A 19,544-nucleotide genomic window follows, 5' to 3' on the forward strand; every position below is an offset into this window, starting at 1 on the left:
TGTGTACATTCTAATGAATAGCAATAAAGAATGTTCACCTTTGTAACCTCCTGCACACCTAAGAAATAGAATATCGCCAAGGCCTTTGAAACTTCTTACTTTTCCTACTAGCACTGCATGCTTCTCTATCTCAAAGTTACAGTTGTTCTATATTTTGTAATAATTATTTCCTTATTTTTCTATATGGGTTTTTATTACATGTATTTGTCTCTAAATAAAGGTAAGATAATTTTATATAAATTAAATTACATTATAATATTTAGTGTTATATAAATTAAATTGTATTATTTAATTTGTGTATAACTATGTTGATATGAGTAGCTGTAGTTGATTAACTTTAACTGCTGTCTAGCATTCCAATGTTTGGTCTACAAACTATGGATTTATTCTCCTGCCAGTGGACACTAGGTCACAACCAGTTTTGTGTTTTCTAAATAATTCTGCTATGAACATTCCTGCACATGTGTCTCCTTTTGCACATGTGCAATAATTTTCATAGAAGTGAAATTGCTAGGCATGTACCCTAGATAAATGACACATTTTTCTCCCTAAATTCTGCATTCACATCAGCAGCATATGTGAGAGTTTCTTTTGCTCCGTATCACTACCATCACCAGAATAAGCCTATTCCCTAATTTTGAAAATTTAGTCTCATGTAAAATACTATCTTGTACTTTTAAGTACAATTCCGTTATTACTTAGAGGTTGAACATCTTTTGATACGTTTATAGAACATTTGCATTTTTTCTTTTTTTAATGCAGTCTTATATCTAGTGCCCATTTTTTTTTCTGCCCATTGTCTATCAAGGTCTTTGTCTTTTTTTTTTAATTTTTGGAGTTGTTCATCTATTTTTTGCTATTAATCTCTTGCTATTTAAATATATTACAAGTATTTTTACAAGTTTGTGGCTTGTCCATTATCTTTCTTTATTACATTTATTGATAAATTGAAGATCATAATTTTAATACAATAAAATGTCAGCTATTAAATGTATGACTAGAATTTTGAACATCTAGTTTTTCAAATCCTCCCATATTTCAAGAAACTGTATATTTTCCTAGGTTAAAAGAAACTATGCCATGTTTTGCCTTTAGTATTTAAGTTCTTGAACCATTTGGAACTGATATTTTAGAACTGTATGAAATAAGAATAAATTATATTTTTGTATTGAATACCAGCTATATCAGCAACATTTAAAAATAATCTATCCACACTCTGACTTTCTGAAATGGCTGCTTTTTCTTATGTCAGATCTTTGCCCAAGTGTGATGTATTTTAAGTCTCTTTTTTTCCGTCCTATTGGGAAATTTGTTTATATCTACACCAATACCATTCTACCCTTTATAATACAATATCTGGGGACTGCTTTATTACTAACACTTAGGACACATAGTCCTGATCTCAATAGCCATGCTTTATAGTGCCATGTTGCTGTGTTCATTATGTCACTTTTAAATACTAAAATTTATTTCTGGTTTCCCATTTGAAATCCTGTCCCTTTCTCCCCTACCTCTTCATGTCTTAATTGAACCTAGATTTTACTTCTGTCAGTATTCATCAGTCTAGCTCTTTGTGTCAACCTTGATGAACATTCTTGGACTCTGAACCATGGCATTTTCAGTTTGGGGCTGGCACTCAGGACACCAACCTCATCTTTACACATAGTTTTAAACAAGAAGCATGCCTTACCCTACCACCTAAGGCAGTCCCAGGTCTCTCACATCTTACCTTTCCTGGTACTTAAACCTCATAAAATCATCACTCTAGTGCTGTATGAGTGCTGTTTTGAATATATTCTGGCAGCAGCAGCTGTGATACTATTAGTAATTATATAATATATTATACAAAATCGAGCAAGTGAAAAGAGGTGCAAGTAATAATTATTCTGGGACAATATAGTACACCAAGACTGTTCTAACTGACTAAGATCATACATAGATCAACCAAGATTATATTTGGCATGCAGTGTGTGGTCTAGAGACAACTCATTTTATATCAAGCATGCTGGTTCAGGCCTATAGATCTTCCCAGAGACTTTTGCCATTTCCATGCCAGAGTACTTAAACTGAGTCAAAAAAAAAAAACATGCAATTTTATTAAAAGCAGTTGTCTCCAAATATTCTTCTAACATACATAGCTGAATAAATTCAATGGGACTTTACTTTTAAATTCTGCATACAGATGTCTCCTAAATGATCTTGACATATATTAGTAGATTAGATGATAGATATCTGACTCACATTTAGACACTGAAGTGTGGTTAAGGAGATAAATATAGTCAGGCTCGGTGGCTGAACATAACACCCAATCTGTGCAATGCTAAAATCAAGGAGTTAAAAATGCCTGATTATTAGATCCAGAGCTAAAAATGACTATATTTTGGCTTTATCCTGGGCTTTGGTGGCTATTTTCCTCAAAATTCAAACTGACTACTGGCTGGCTGACCATGCATATGGAATACATGATCCCAGCCCTTAGGTCTTTGAGGTGGAATAAAGTGACCTGGGACAGTGCTACCCAAGGTTCTGAAAAATAGTGATCCTTGATGTGATCATTGAAAGAGAAAGGGGTGATGTGGTCACATATATTTGGTAAACAATGTCTACTATAGTTCTTCTTGAAGATTCACCATATATACAGTGTTAAAGCCATGAAGCACTCTACAGTCTACACATCTACTTGTGTCCTCTTCATGCTTGGAAATGACTAATTTTATTGTCAACCTCTGTGTTGCTATCCAATGTGTGGAGAGGCACATGCAGGGGAATGTAGGTAGGGGAGGTGGGTGTGTTGAGGTATTTTTGCTCACACTATGATGAATAAAGGAGTCTTTGCTGACTTGCAGAAATTGTCAGTCTAGTTTCAGCATCCCTGCCTAGCCCAAGGTACACTTTCTTCATCCACACCACACCTTGACACATAACTTTCGATGTGGAAGCATGGAGTGCTCTTCTTTAGCATCGCACCAGTAATCTGAAAGGTTTTCATTTTCTTGAAGCTCATGTTACTATGAGACTCTATGATATGGTTTGGCTGTGTCCCCACCTGAATCTCATCTTCAATTCCCACACATTGTGGAAGGGACCCAGTGGGAGGTAATTGAATCATGGGGGCAAGTCTTCCCTATGCTGTTCTCGTGATAGTGAATAAGTCTCACAAGAGCTGATGGTTTTAAAAATGGGAGTTCTCTCACACAAGCTCTCTTTTTGCCTGCAACCATCCATGTAAGATGTGACTTGCTCCTCCTTGCCTTACACTATTATTGTGAGGCCTCCCTGGCCATGTGGGGCTGTCAGTTCATTAAACCTCTTTCTTTGGTAAATTGCCCAGTGTGGGATATGTCTTTATCAGCAGCATGAAAAGGGACTAATATATGCTCTATTCTGAAGGGGATGTAACGTCCCAAGCTTGTCCATGTCCTCCAGTATTTTTCCTACAGTGATTTCGGGTGTTTCCTCAGGACCTAGAGTAAACAATCCCATACTACAAACTCAATCCACTTTCCAGTTATGGCCTTTAATCCAGTCTTAATGACAAATCCCCTTTTACTTTTTTCTTGGACTGACTTTAACCCTGTCAATCTCATCTATCCCTTTAAATTCAACATTATGGAATTGCATCACATAAATACATAGTTTATGTTAAATCATCTATCTCTATCATTCTCATTTGACCTCACAACTTAACATACTGTAAAATCATATCCCAAATGTGCAGGTTATATACAGAAAACTATGTGCACCATACTATATGGATAATTTAAAGGCTTTTCAATGGTATCTATAATGATATGTAATTTTCATTTTAGGCATTAACTTTATAAGTAGCCTGCTGTATGTAGCAGCTGAGTAAAAATTCTCCTGCTGTATGACTTCAATGCCAAAATACATTTTTAGTTGGGAAAATGGCTGGTCACCTTGTTATCAGATAATTTAAGCAGTTTGTGAATTATGTCAAATTAATTTTTGTGTTGAAGGATAATGGCCATGTCAAGTGCAAATCTCTCAACCACATAGGGAGTAGAATATTAACTCTTATGAAACTTATATTGTGTTTAAGATGATTTGGCAAGCTAATTTGCTAATTTCCTGCAAAATATGCTGATCTCTTCAAAACCTGATTGGATAGTCTGTTTCATAGATAGCAGAACTTACAGATTTTTTTATTGCAAATGAATATTTTTATCTATATGTCACATTTTTCTAGGAAGAAGATTTTCATTTTCAGAGCAATCTTCAATCTAAAGCTCTCTCCCAGTGCTACAAAATTATCAGATTTGTTTGATATATTTTCTTGATTAAGCATTTCTACAGACTAAGTATCAGCATAGCAAAGACTCCATAATATAGAGTTCCAATCAGCTTTACATTTAACTAAAATTTTTCATGGAAATATAAATGGAATTTTAGACTCATGTTAAACCTCTCTTGTAAAGTTCTCAATGTCTATGTGTATACTTCAAACTGTAACTTTTTTTAAAAAAAAGACATTCCTATCAAGCTACTCAATATATTTTTCAATTTTTATCTGATGTATCTACTGACATAATATGTCTCAAAAACTACTCGGGAGGCTTAGGCAGGAGAATCGCTTGAACCCAGGAGGCGGAGGTGCAGTGAGCCAAGATCACACCGCTGCACTCCAGCCTGGTGACAGAGAAAGACTCCATCAAAAAAACAAAAACAAAAACAAAAAAACAAACAAAAAAAACCCTCAGCACTAAATAACAGGCATTTGTTTTATGTATTAGTAGCATCACCAGTACTTGTTTACCTCTAACCTCTCAAAAAATATATAAGCACATTGATGTCATGCATAGAACTGAGGACTGACTTAAATCCTTTATACAAAGCTTATGTATTTCTTCCTAAGGCAAAATATTTTCCATTATGCTTAAAATAACTTTTATTAATAACAGTCAGTTACTTCATCAAACTAAGAAATATCAACAATTTCTCAGCATTTTTTCCTAAGCATATTGTCAAAGTTACCATTGCTGCAAATGCCACAGTATGTTATGGTTATCAGTTAATACTTCATAATCCAAGAATAGAAACCTTAAAAGGGAATTGTCACATTCCAAGAGCAATGGTTAAGAAAATGTTGAGGGGCTACCTTTCATTAGAGACAGGATATTCATAGTAGACAAATTAGGTTGCCTACTGGTTTGATCAACTGATTAATCTTTAGGATAATTCAGTCTGATGTGTACTGAAGAGTTCACTTATTCTACTGCAAAATGAGAAATAAAAATGTAACACTTCACAAAGGGGTTATGATGTGGCCAAATTAACAAATGAAAGCTCTATAGATAAATTTTAATAAGAATGAATTCACGGAAAAGACAGGGATAAGTAATATTGCATATTCAGCACAACAAATAATCATACCAAAAAGCTGGTAAGCCATTCTCAAAATTAGCATTAGCATAGTCTATAGCAGAAAATTCAAATGAGCAAGCTGCCCAAATATGCTCTTCTTTAAAAATTTTGTTCAACATACTTGCTTTTACTTGTTTTTCACTTGGAACTGTTAATGACAAGAAATAATAAGGTCAACAGTAATTACAAATCTGCTTATCTCTTTCCAAAATAATTTTAAGGTTATCTTAATTGTTTAAAGATTGTGTGTATAATATTGGAAGCTAAAGAAAAATAAGATCTGAGAAAAGGAAAATATAATACTGTGCCATTTTTCTGATATAATCCAAATATATTCCATGAATTATAGAATTCTATTGTTTGTTATTCATACTTCTCCCAACACAGAATATTCATTCACAAACCAATCATCTTGCTCTCCATTTTTAATTATCCAAGGATCTCATTTTTTTATATACAAGCAAATGCATTTTCCTCAAAGTCTATAAAATAGTGTGAAAAGAATGAGTTCACTTCATAAATTATTCAAATTGATGGTTTTAATTTTTGAACTACAGCTAGTTACTGCTAAGTTGCTGCATTGTAATCACACACTGAAAAAAATAGATAATAATTTCAAGCAATTTATTGTATTTTGTCAGGTTCAATATTAGACAGTAATATTTAACTATTAAAACTTTTAAAACTGGCTACACCAATAGTCATTCTGTATGTCTCTCTGTCTTTCTATAATGCACGCACTATCTTAGGTTCTTCTAACATACGTAAGTAAGAAGATGTGTTATGCTTGAGGAAATGCAACTCTGAACCAACAGGGTGTTCTCTGTAAAGTAGACAAAACATTTCTTCCCAAAGGTCAAATACTGTGAAAATATGAAATGCTGAAATGTGCAATTATTGCATCTTGTAAATTATTTTAAAGTCTTCCGTTTTTAAATTTATAAAAATGTAATTATTCTATTTGGTGTTTCTTCCTTCACTCAATAAGCCATCATCAAGCGCCCAATGTGTCCTGGCATTACAATAGGTGCTCTGGGAATAAAGAGAAAAAACAGTCGGCTTCTTCTAATTTCTGACTATATAAGGTAGAAAAGGGAAAAGATAATATGATTTTAACAGCATATGAAATATTATAAAAGTAAGAAAATGATGCTATGGGAAGTAATTGGACAGACACTTAAAACAGATTTGGGCTGTCTCAGGATATTTTATAATCTTTAAAAATGAATAATAAATGTGGATTCAAACCTGTAGTTTTCCGTGGTTTGTGGTAGGGTGAGACTACATTTGGGCCCCTTTGCATGGTTTTTTAAATAAGATTGAGCAGATGCTATTTCCATTTAAATAAAATGAAATGGGAAGAATGACTGATAGGTATTACATAAGGTTATGATCACCCATACACACACACACACACACAATACTAAATAACTCAGTGAAGCTCCTTCAGTAGGAGTTAGCCAGGCAAAATCAAGAGGTGATAGTTTTAAATGAGGGAAATATAAATGGTTTCAGAAATTTTCATTTGAAATGATTAATTGGGCAGGTTAAATGCTAGAAAACTTCAAGACAATAATTTGGTATCCACAGCAACTGCACTTTTAGTTTTTGTTGATAGGTTTATTTGTCTTGTCTAGTTGTTTGACTCTCAATCAGTTTTTTTTCTCATCAGAATGTAAATATATTTTGGGCAAAATCTACTTTTGCTCTCACTGCAACTCCCCTGAGCACTCAGGAAATGTTATTAAGTAAGATTATGAATAAGGAGATAATATTTGCTGGAAGTGATTATTCCATATTTTAAAAACAAAGCAATGTATAATGCATTTACAAAAAGCATTTTGTTCTTGTTTTGTTTTGCTTTTACACTAAACTGTGAAAGAGTACTTCGCAAATACTGCACAGATGAATTCACTGAGGGTCTTGTGAAGTTGCAGACTCTGATTCAGTAAGTCTTGAGTGGGGCCAAAAATCCTTCATTTCTAATAACATTTTGGGTGATTCTATTGCTGCTAGTTCACAGAACACACATTGAGGAGCAAGGGTGTAACATTTGGCTTTCATTTTCTAAAACTGCATTGATGTTATGTCCATGTCAAGAACTTGGAAAAAACACTGTGAGATGGAAGCATTCCCCACCCTTTACTGGTGCTGCCTTACCACCTGTTTGAGGCTACAGCATTAATAAACACTGGACATGAGTATTCGGAATCCAGCAACAGTGGTCTTACTCACCTGAGTGTTCTTTCTTTGGTGACTTTGCTGTAACAAAAAGGAAAGAAAAAAAAATCAGCATTCTATGTCATTCAATTGTAATTCAGTATTCAATTGCAAATCAAATAATATTATGAAATTGTGAGAATAGAGGAATTTAAAAACAGTTACCTGGTTCCACATGTTTTTCTTTCTTTTCCTGTTCTGAAACATATTATTATTGTTATTATTATTATCGTTATTATTCTAAAGTTTATGAATCCCAACTTAATTGTTTTAACACAAAGAAACATGCATGTGCTGATGCCAGATTGCAGCAACTAACAATGGCTTACATAAAAAGGCTAAGATTATATACTTAAAATAATTCTTTTTTCCATTTATCTTGGGAGTTTCCTTATGGGGCAGCATCAAAATATTCTGAATATTAGAGGAATTTGAATTTTTTACAGATGATAAACCAGAAAAATAAAATAGAATCCATAAAGGGTGAAAAAAATTAAATTTGCTATTATATTAGATCAATATGAAATAAATTTGAGTCAAAATAGTAAGTACAAAAGATAATTATTACAGCTTTTTAAGAAATTGCTTAGTTTTTCTGAGACAGGGTCTTGTTCTGTTGCCCAAGTTGCAGTGCAGTGTTATAATTCTAGTTCACTGCAGCCTCCACTTCCTGGGCTTAATTGATCCTCCAACCTCGGCCTCCCAGGTAGCTGGGATTACAGGCACACACCACCATGTGTAGCCAGATTTGTAGTGTGTGTGTGTGTGTGTGTGTGTGTGTGTGTGTGTGTGTGTGTGGAGACAAAGTCTCACCATGTTGCCCAGGCTGGTCTCAAACTTCTGGGCTCAAGAGGTCCACCCACCTCAGCCTCTCAAAGTGCTAGGATTACAGGCATGAGCCACAGCACGGCATCTTATTGCAGTTATTTTAAAATAATTCTCAGAAAGATGAAGATTAGCACATTTCATGTGGACTGCCTCTTCTAAGAATCTTCTTACATGGAAGAAATAGCTGTTAAGCTAAGACAAAGGCTTTGTGAGGCATATTTAAGACACTAAAATAGAAAAAGAAGTTTCAGGGTAAAACATTTGCCTTGCTTTTAGGACAAATGCTCCTTTTGGAGTCCTCTTTATATAGCGTTTCTTTTCAGGAATCTACTTTTGTCAATATTGTATGAGACAAAGCATTATTTTGTTCTCAAGATTAAGCTGACATTTACATTATAATAAGTACTAATTTTATAAGAATCGCAAGCACTAATTTTACATGAAGTGCTATCATCTACATTTCTATTCTTATTTATTTTGCCTTGACAACCTTGTCAAATTAATGTAAAAGAAGATTTTCAAGAAATACTTTAACATACCCACATTTTTATCTGATATTTTAAAGAAGAAGAATGGAAAGATTCTTAAAGTTTTATTTAATGAATAGATTTTGAAGACTAGAATATGTTCATACTGAAAGAACTCTACAAACTATATTTTAAAAATATAGAGTGTCATAGAATGCTACGGTCATCATATCAATTTCCCAAGTATACAATTTTGTTAGTCAGGCTTCTAATTAAGTAAGTGTGGTATAATGGGCAACTTATCCTCTTTTAAGACAGCCTTTAAGCAGTAAAACAAAAAAATGAAACAAATGGCTTGGCCAAGTGTTGCAGGTCAAAAAGAAGAAGCTATGACGATTTAGCTAAAATTAAACAAAATGAGAACATTATCAAATGTTGTCTGGCAAATGAAGAGCAATTAAATACATTGTTTAATTTATTGCTTAACTGAAGCTCTAATTATAAAATATTTCCAAGAAATTTGTGATGACAGTCACAAACAGTGATAACAGTCAAAAAAGTACTGGAAGCAGATTTGGACATGCATCAAAATCGAATACCAGCTATACACAAGATTAAAAGTTAAAATAAAGTCCCCTCAATCTTATCAGAAAGCTGAAAAATAGCTGTGCTAATTTGTTCATTATATAGGATAGCTCATGGTGTAATTATTGAATTACCTTAGTAAATATACATTGATTTACCCTTTAACTCTACAGGGACTGCAAACTCATGTTTATGGTTGATTTTTGAGGTCTCTTTCTTTTACTTTTTATTTTGAAAAAAATTATAGCTCACAAACATTTACAAAATGTATAGGATGGTCTCTTGTACTTTTCATCCTGTTTCCCTTAAGCATAATTAAAAATATCTGAAAAGTGAACAACCTTTAAGTTGTGATTATTAGAAAAGTAGAAGCAAAATAAAATATAAAATTGGGGTGTACCATTGAGTAAAGCAACCCTCAAGATAAAAAATCCAAATCAAAGAAATTCAAAGATACAACACTAACAATAATAAAAGCAAGTCTAGATGATAAACCATAGCAAATGAGTGAATTTGAAAAGAATTGATAGGTGTTTTGAAGAAAACTATTTCTTCTCCTTATTGCTGCCCAAGTCACAATCTGCGGACCTTCTCAAGGAGGGAAACAGTTGGGTTGTGAATGAATGCGTGAAAAGGCATGTTTATTTATTAAGTGCATCAGTGCCCTGAAGATTGCCAAGGAGCTGCAGTGTGTGCAGGAACTTTTAAATCTTATAAACTGTAATAAAGGGCCTTAAGGCTATCTCTATATGTACTTTAATACTATTTTTCGAATCTCCAGTTGTTCTCCATTTTCCTGCTGGTGCAGCGTTTATAGAGTGCTTTCTGTATCTCTGTGCCAGTACTCATCAGTAGCTCTGCACACACGTAAATCTGGAACTGAGAGAACTCTCTGTAGATGGATTGCTCCCCCTGGCTGAGTTGTAGTATAATTTCACGAGTGTCTCCACAGGGCATTTTAGAACATTTTTACAACGTTGAATGTCTCAGCATCCTTGCTTTTTGTAGGGCCAAAACACATAAATATATTTTAATTGGTATATATTTTAAAACATTTTTGATATCACTAGAATCTTAAAATCTATATTGCTGGTAATGTGCTAATTTTTAATAGTGTATTGAATAAGTTTAGGTTTTTTTTTTTTTTTGCTTTCTTTTGTTAAATATCTCTTATTTTCTTCAGAGGAGAACCTATATTTGTGAAAGACATACCTTAAGTTATTGAGCTTGACTGAATTGTTAGCACACAGTCTTAATAGTGTTAAAGCAACAGTGGATGAGGCTGAATAACAACGCTATTAGACAGAGCTCATAGTGAGTGTAGGGGGGAAATTATGTTATGGGAAAAATGTCATATATCACATGGGCATGCCAAAATATCTACAGATTACAAAAAGAAAGATAGGAAAAAAGTTGTAAAACTAGCCTGTAAAAGAACTTCTAGTCAATTTTCAAAAGACTGACAACTAACCAGATTAGGACTAAATTTACAAAAACATAAGTCAGTTTGGGTTAATGGAATGCAGTTTTACTTTTGATTACAAGCCCGTCAAGAGTATTGTTAGATGATTGCATGAGCTTGAGAAAGAGTTCTAAAAATGATTACTATGCTTCTCAGTCCACTCTAACCCCCAGACTGTATTTTTTCACTTGGACAAAAAAAAAACAGAGTTCACATGCATAATACATAGGAAAGGCAGATTCAAAATTGCAGGTCTAAATACAGCAGCAGGCAAATAATAGTAGTAAAAAAAAAAAGTACACAAATACACTGCATGCATTTCCTTACTTTTTCCCTTGGGTTGTTCTACTGAAAGAAATACAAACAAAATCATTGCTCTTAAAACTTTAAAGATAAAACGTACTACCCTACATATTGATTAGACTGTAATTTTTCCCACTCGTCCTTCCAATTTTCTCTCCTTAAATTTCACAATGAGGTGAAATTTCACAGTGAGGCTCTGAGGTATTGTTAATTACTGTAGGTGCTTCCATAATTTGATTGGCAAATATTATTTGACAATAAATTAACCCAGGATTATACTGTTTAACCATTTTAAATTATTTACACCTGATATGTAATAGTCTCTTAAACACATAAAAACACATGTGAACAAGTCTAGGAGGCACAGGTATACTTGCCAAATGAATTATTCAAGACTGAAAGGAAGAAATCAGTTCCTAATTGATGCTAGTCTATCAAAAAGTAATTTAGTGTGTGCTTTCTAGTAAAATAAATGTTTGATAATGAAAATTTTTCAATTTCTTGTTAAGTAAACATTTCTTTGGAAACAATTACTGTGAAAGGATATGCAGTATTTATTTCTATTACTGCGAAATACTTCTCATAGCAGTATTGCCAGAATAGATTTGGCTCTCTCTCTCTCTCTCTCTCTCTCTCTCTCAATCTCAATCATTTTTTCTTCTCCTCTATCCCACACATAATTCCTTCCTCTACATCAATCCTTTAAGAAGGTATGCTGTTTCATGGTTCATCAAACATAAGGCAGAAAAAAAGAAATATGTCCAGTACCTTCTGCAGGTTTTTTTGTTTTCTTGGAATCTGAAAACACAAAGATAAATTATTAATAAAACAGATACAATAAATCAACAGCTGATTAGCTCACAACAAATTTCTATAAACAATCAAATAAAATTGATTATTCAACAAATTGATCATTTGTATATTTCTAGAATATGAGACTTAGAAACTGTTCTGTTTTGTGGGAATAAGTATTAGAGTGAAGCAGGAGTGAGAAACTCTTTATAAAATATCTTATATTAATAATATTTTATAAAGAATATAAAACATTGAAAAATATAAAGGAACATATACCCACATATAATTTATAAAGAAATTTTGTTTTGCCTATGTAAGTTAATAACCTGTTAATAGAACATCAAACTGAGTAAATATATGCTCTGTTTCCATAAAGATGTTTAGGAGTTCATGAAGTTAACTTGAAACTTTCATTTATTCAATCTAAGTCAGTCCAGGTGAATTATGTTGCACTGTCTTTGAATAATCGATACACTTCCAATATAGATATTCAGGCATTCTTATGGTAATGGAAAAGAAATAGATTACTATTGACTCATGGGTTACTGATGAATACATCACTATATAACTGTTATGTAGTAATGTCTATTTCGTGGTCAAAAGACATTTATTTCATTTATAGTAGATGGGCATTCAGCCTAGATCTGATAAATTTATTATTTTCTATTATTTAGGCCATGAAACTTTCTGCTCCTACCATTTGAAAATGAAAACAAGAGGTTTTTAAGCTCATTTGTTTTAAGATTGAAGCACCTGAGCTTGAATTTTTGCTTAGAATATTTTATTTTTTAATCTTCTTTGTCCTTTTACTGTTTCTGTAAGAATTTTTAAATTCTCTATTACTGAAATTAGAACCATAATAATGAACTATGAATTGATACCTGCAAAAGGTAGCTAAATTGTTTTCTGGCTTACAATTATCTGGCTTGGAACCTAGAACAGTAGACATTCACTAATAGTTTGCAAGTTAATGGATTTCTGTGCCTTACAGAGGTGTGGTGGTATCACAACTTCACTTCCATGATGAAGAAAGGGAACTAAAATGTTTGGATATGACAATGGACTCATTGTCTCTTCACAAAAGGCAGTTAGATGGTCAACAAAATTGTTTTATGTAACAATAATAATCAGTGCCAGTAACATTGTGGTGAAGGTAATGTCCCACTTCCGTAGATGTATAAGCTAGAAACATATTTTAGGAAACAAACTAAGAAAAGAATCCAGAAAATCATAAAAATTAACATGCTTTTTGATGTGGTAATTCCATTTCTAGAAATCCAAAGAGAAAAAAAGCAATATTATCATAAAAATAAATATTTAGGGAAACGCTTTTCTCATGATATTGCTTTGTGTCTCTCAGTAACAGGCATATTAAACACTACCCTCTGAACAATAAGAGAGTGTTGATGAATTTGTGGTATATTCACACAATAGAAAAATACACAATTATTCAAATGATGTTTTGCTAATTATGCCACAATGTGGAAAATATTAACTAAATAAGATAAATTAAATAATGCAAAATAAAAATAAAAGCGTAATATAAAATGACTTTATGTGTGCATGTGAGTGTGTACGAAGAAAGATTAGAAGAAAATATGCCAACATACTAATGGTAGTTGTGGACAGATTAAATAATTAGGCAAGATTTTATTACCGCTTTTTCTGAATTTCAAATTTTTCTGTAACACAAATATGTTTTATTTGTAAGGGGAAAAAAACCCTTGATTTAAAAAATAATCGATTCCTGAGACAAAAAATTTGCTTATTCATCATTTGTTAAACACTATTGTGTCCAGCACACTACAATGAAAATAATTTTAGAATAGATTTTTCTTAATTAACCCCAGCTCTGAAAACCAATCTGAAAAATATTCTTGCTATTTAGTTTGTCATCAGCAATTTTAAATTAGTAGGCTACATTTGCTATCTGAAACATATGTGCTTTGCAAACATTTTCCTATTCATTTTCTTCCTGAATAATTATTTTAATTGGATAAGCAAGCAATTCAAATACACAGAAAAAATATGACATAATACAGTTTTATATTAACAATATGCAGTGGCCACTTCTACTTGAAACATAAGAATCTTATAACACAACAGCTTAAGGTATGAACTTGATAGTTCAATGTCCATTGTAAGTTGTCAATTAGTTTGACTCCACTATACTGAAATAGGATTTCTGCCTGCCCAAGCAGTTCTGTGTTCCTCACTGAACAATCTCTTGAGTCCAGAATATAGCCAACAGGAAAAGCACAGGAGGATTATGAAGAGAACATGATCATGTAGGAATAAATTCAACCTAAAGTTTGGGGGAAATGTGGGAACACAGAGAAGATAAAACATGGCATATTAGAACAAGATTATTTCCAATCCCTATATTCTCTGACCAGATACTGGAATGGAATATGTACAGAAAGTTCAATATAATAAATGTAACTATAGAATATCTATAATTTTAATCTGCCTTTCTATTTCCTAATAATAAGAATCAATAATATATTTCATCAGATATCAATTGCATAAAAATGAAAGAATAGAACACGATATGAAGTCCAGGGTCAGGCAAATGAAACTCAAAATGTCATGATAAAGTTATGTATTTTCTTTTGGAGTCAATAGTGCAACAGAAATGTAGAACTAAAGTAATAGAGCAACTTAAAAATATAGTGCTTGGAGTCCAAAGATCACATACTGACCCTGAAGAGCTATTAATACTAGCTGGTAATATTCATGCTATTAAACTTCATTATGCCCTTTTAGCATTCTTGGCTCAAACAGCTTAAAACATTACAAAGGCTTACTTGGTCAATATACTTCCCTGCCCAATAATCTGGGCAGTAGTCTTTTAAGAACATTGAGGCTCCCAGCACCTGTGATTTAAAAGTAGTGATGTGTTTGCCATCTGTTCAATCCGTCACTCACTCATCTGTAGCAGTGTCTCAAGTAAGGCCTATTATGTTCATAAGTGATGCCAGATGAAAATGAAATACCAGCCGGGCGCGGTGGCTCATGCTTGTAATCCCAGCACTTTGGTAGGGTGAGGAGTGCGGATCACTAGGTCAGGAGATCGAGACCATCCTGGCTAACACTGTGAAACCCCATCTCTACTAAAAATACAAAAAAATTAGCCGGGTGTGGTAGCAGCCGCCTGTAGTACCAACTACTCGGGAGACTGAGGCAGGAGAGTGGCATGAACCCGGGAGATGGAGCTCGCAGTGAGCAGAGATTGTGCCCACTCCAGCCTGGGCAACAGAGCGAGACTCCATCTCAAAAAAAAAAGAAAAAAAAAACAGAAAGAAAATGAAATACCAATTTATATTGAAGGGAAAAGTTAATTTTCTGATAGCCTACTAGTGCTAGTGCTGAAGTATCCTATCTCCTTTGTGGAACCTGCCTGATTGACAACTTTAGTCAACTATAATACTAGGAATTTTGCTTTGTTTTTCAGCATGATTTATCTTCGGGTCTGAATCTGGAAGCCATAGAACTAGGGACTAATTCTCACATGTATTCAGCTCTATTTTCTCTATTTATAGTAAAAAATAAATCTCATATGGCTGGTTCTCAGTGGATTTCTATCTTTCAGAAGATAACCTGGAATTCCTAGAATTCCGGTTGCTAGGAATTCATCACTCAATCTGAGTTTAGATGAATAAAATCTACCTGGATCTGCTCGTAGAATTCAAGGAGCAGCTAGTGATTACACACACCTAAGAAGGACAGTCAATAGCTGATTATAACTTCCCAAACCTAAAAAGCTCACTGGAATATATCTCCTAGTAGTTAAAAAAAAATCATTCCTTGCCTGTGGTGTGAGAAAACAGGTACCTATTCATATTTCTTCTGGGTATTATATTTATCTTGAGTCCTGAATATTACTGGTGCGTGCATAGAATATATATTTGTTCAGAAATGTGCAAACCAAGGAAATGTGCTCATTCTCCATAAGGGATAAAAGTTAATTGGACATGGTCCCTTAAGACAAAAGGCTTAAGTCAATTAGAGTAATAGGAAAATAAACACAAGTAACATGAAGTACAAGGTGGCAAGAAATAAATAATAGTAGAGAGATACAAATGGAAGATTATACATGCAGGAAAGTATTTTTAATTGGTAGTATCAGACCAACTTCTCAGAGACAGGAAAATGTATGAATATTCATAGAAGGAAAAAGGATAAGCTCTGTTAGGATAACAGCAAGAACAAAGGCAAGATGCCACATTGTATATGTAAAATAGAGAATGACTTGGTACAGATGAAGATGATAAAGGAAGAACTGGGTGAGAATATCAGATAACAGCTCACCATGATGTCCTGGCAACTTTGCACATATCCATACAGGCCATGCAGGTAAAGTTTTGAACCACAGTTAATTTAAGTTTTGGTAGGATGCTTTGTGATTCTCCCAGAACATAGAAAGAAGGGAGGCTTGTAAAGACCTGCTGTGAGACCACCTCCCACATGGCTCCCTATCTCTCCCAGGAGGATGTCAAGAGACAGTTTCTCATCACCTCCTGATTCCGCCTAAAGCTGCCTGGAATGGAGCTGCAGACCACAAAATCATTTTGCTGTAGTCTGGATTAGCTCCTCAGCAATGACGTGTCCCCAACTTGTGTTGCATTATCTGTCCCCTTTTGTTTGGGCTTCATCCTTTTTGGTGTGTGGGGCAACAACCTTGGAGAGCTGGAACCTCTAGCTACTCTTACATTTGCTATGAAAGTAATAAATTGTCTCAATCTCAAAAAGGGATCATTGCATCTTTACTGCTGGAATTGTTTAGGCCTTGGTCATGACCTTGCCTTGATGTACGCTTAATAGGCAGTTAGGAAAGACGATTCAGAAAAAGAATTTAAAAACTTTAATTGAAGGTTTAACACTTGTAGAGTACATTCAGTGTACTCTACAGAGTCATTGTAAAGCCACTCAATATTTTAAATAGGTTATGACATGAAAAGTTGAATGAAATCTGTTGACTGTTTTGGAAAGAGGTAATATTAGAGGCAAATTAATTATTTTTGTCAAAGTTTTTCATTTTCACCTCAGGACTCCTTTAAAATCTTAACTATTAAAACTCCCAAACAGCTTTTATTTATGTAGCTTCTTTCTATTGATGCTTATCATTTTAAAAAATTAAAGCTGAGGAAATTTTTAAAATATGGTATTATTTATGCATTTATTAAAAATAATAAACCTATTAAATGTTAACATAAATAACATATTTTTATGATCGATACACTTCCCAATACAAAAATATGGTGAAATGAGTGACTTTTTTATTACTTTTGTGACTATTATTAATGTCTGGTTTAATGAGAAAGCAATAGGATTTGCACATCTGCTTGGGCGTTTACTGTGTTGTATTATTACTATTGTTTATCCTCTAGAAGTCTCTACTGCAAACTCAAGTGAGAACGACAGTGAGAAAGGCAAATGAAAACTTCCTATCATTTATAAAAATAATTTTAACCTTATAGAACCACTGAAAAGATCTCAGAGACCCACAGGAGTCCTTGACCACTGATTTTGGAGATTATTGATCTAGTTTACATGAGAAGTTAGTAAGACCAACATGACGTCACAAATGGCAATGTGAGATCGCAAATAAAGAACTGGATCCTGTGAATGATGATTAGTTGTTCTAATTATTATAGGAAGAATTAAACAAAAGGATAGCTCAGGAAAAGTGAAAATTCTGGAGGACTAAATGTCAGGGGAAAAAGAAAAAAATGGGGTTGAAGCTGATACCAATATTTCAGTCTTGCTGCCTACAAGGAGTGTTTTATATGTTTTTTAGCTGGTCATGGACACTGGATCTCTTGAATCTACAAAAGCACAGCTCATCCCAAGCTCCTCCAATATTGCATATTGATTATGGACAATGTTTCAAAAGGAGAAAAAATGAAAAGACGTATATAAGCCAGAAAAAATAGAACAAAAAAATCTGAGAGGCAGAGCAATGGGAGAAAAAAAAAAAAACAGATAAAAAGCTTAAAGCTGTGAAATTGAAACTTGACTACTGTTTTATATACCCCAAAGGCTTAGAAGACTTTGATTTGAATGCCGATGAGAATGAGTCTGTATTTTACATAGTTCTGAAATTTGATAAAACTGTCAACAGAGTAGGAGCCCTAGGATTTTGAGAAGCTATGTTTTATTCCTTATATCTTGAGAAAGACTAGATTAAAATTACTTTCAAAAAGTAGCTCACCCTTCTGTGTGAGGTGAAGTAGAAAAAGCACATTCATGCAAAATGTATGCACATAATAGATCCAGTTATCCAAGGGGAATATAGACAGAATAGCAGTCAAACCCCAACTCAGGATATTGGTAAATTGTACTCACAAAAGGCTCAGTGGGATTTTGCATAAAACATACCTTCCTTCTTTTCATCCTTCTTAGCTGCTGCTGAAATAATGAAAATAGCGTTAAGGCATATGAAATGACCATTCCTCAGAATACTCCCCAGAATATGAGAATGTATTCCACATATTCATAAATTCAGTGGTCACCTATACACTAATCAATTCATCCAAATCTATGATAGGAGTGTAAGCAGAAAATATTACTTCATATAAAGATATTTGTAAACTCAGAAATAAGCATTAGCAAAAGAAGAAAAAAATATATGGAGTTACGTAGACAAGAAGTCAAATTTATATGTATATGCTTAGTGTAAATTCATTTTAGATTTTAAATTTTATATCTGAGGAAACCACAATCTCTTCTAGAAGGTCATAAAATATAGGCTGTGACTGGATTAATCAAAAAAAGTGGAAGTGATATTCCAAAAATTATCTATGCTTAGCTACTGAGGAATTATATACCAGTCTACAGTCTACATTTGCACTTATAATAACCATGTATAAAATGCCCAATTTCAGGAAGGGAAAATAAATATCCTACCCTCATTTTAGCAAACTTATGCCTTCTTTTACATAGAGAAAAATGTACAGAACACTTTAATCACCTTTGAATTCTGGCTTCCTCTGTGCTGATATTTATCCAATTCTGGACCATGAATCTAAATCTGGATCCACGTTGTTGCTTATAGGTATTACCAGAAATATTTGGGAGAGGTGCTCAACAGGCTTAGAATTGCTCCAAGCAATATGACCCCTGGTTCTGTGTAATGTTCATCCAGGAGCCAAAATCATTCAGAGGTATCTTATGCCACATTAGTTGAATTTGAGATTGTGCATATTCCAGTATGGTAATCTCACCTCAGCGGGATAGAATGTTGGGGATCACTTAGAAACAACACTTAGAAAACACTTAGAAACAACTGCTATGGACATTTGCTCTGTGCTACAATTGCCAAAGCTCTTTCAGGTACATCCTCTTATTGGGTCTTCATCCTGACCTTGTTATAAAAGGCAGCCCAGAGCAGAAAATGAAGCTTCTGAAACATTAAAATAATTTGCAGAGTATAAGCAGCAGAATTGGCTCTAAAAATCAGGAATAAAAGACAGGAAGAAAATGTATTTTAATTTACCACA

The 19,544-nt window shown here is 33.6% G+C and overlaps 1 protein-coding gene across 2 annotated transcripts in view; it reads right to left on the minus strand.

The window, feature by feature from the left end:
• TRDN (triadin) overlaps positions 1 to 19,544 on the minus strand; it is a 416,769-nt gene that overhangs the window by 150,695 nt on the left and 246,530 nt on the right. For both annotated transcript variants that reach the window (XM_055114092.2, XM_057302585.2), the window contains exons 14-19: positions 18,424 to 18,453; positions 12,016 to 12,045; positions 11,272 to 11,292; positions 7,768 to 7,800; positions 7,618 to 7,644; positions 5,504 to 5,530 (exon numbers count right to left, since the gene is read on the minus strand). In XM_055114092.2, the coding sequence (XP_054970067.1) occupies positions 5,504 to 5,530; positions 7,618 to 7,644; positions 7,768 to 7,800; positions 11,272 to 11,292; positions 12,016 to 12,045; positions 18,424 to 18,453 (168 nt within the window). The remainder of the gene's footprint in view (positions 1 to 5,503; positions 5,531 to 7,617; positions 7,645 to 7,767; positions 7,801 to 11,271; positions 11,293 to 12,015; positions 12,046 to 18,423; positions 18,454 to 19,544) is intronic.

The sequence above is a fragment of the Pan paniscus genome, chromosome 5, assembly GCF_029289425.2.
Source record: "Pan paniscus chromosome 5, NHGRI_mPanPan1-v2.0_pri, whole genome shotgun sequence".
Lineage (NCBI taxonomy): Eukaryota > Metazoa > Chordata > Mammalia > Primates > Hominidae > Pan > Pan paniscus.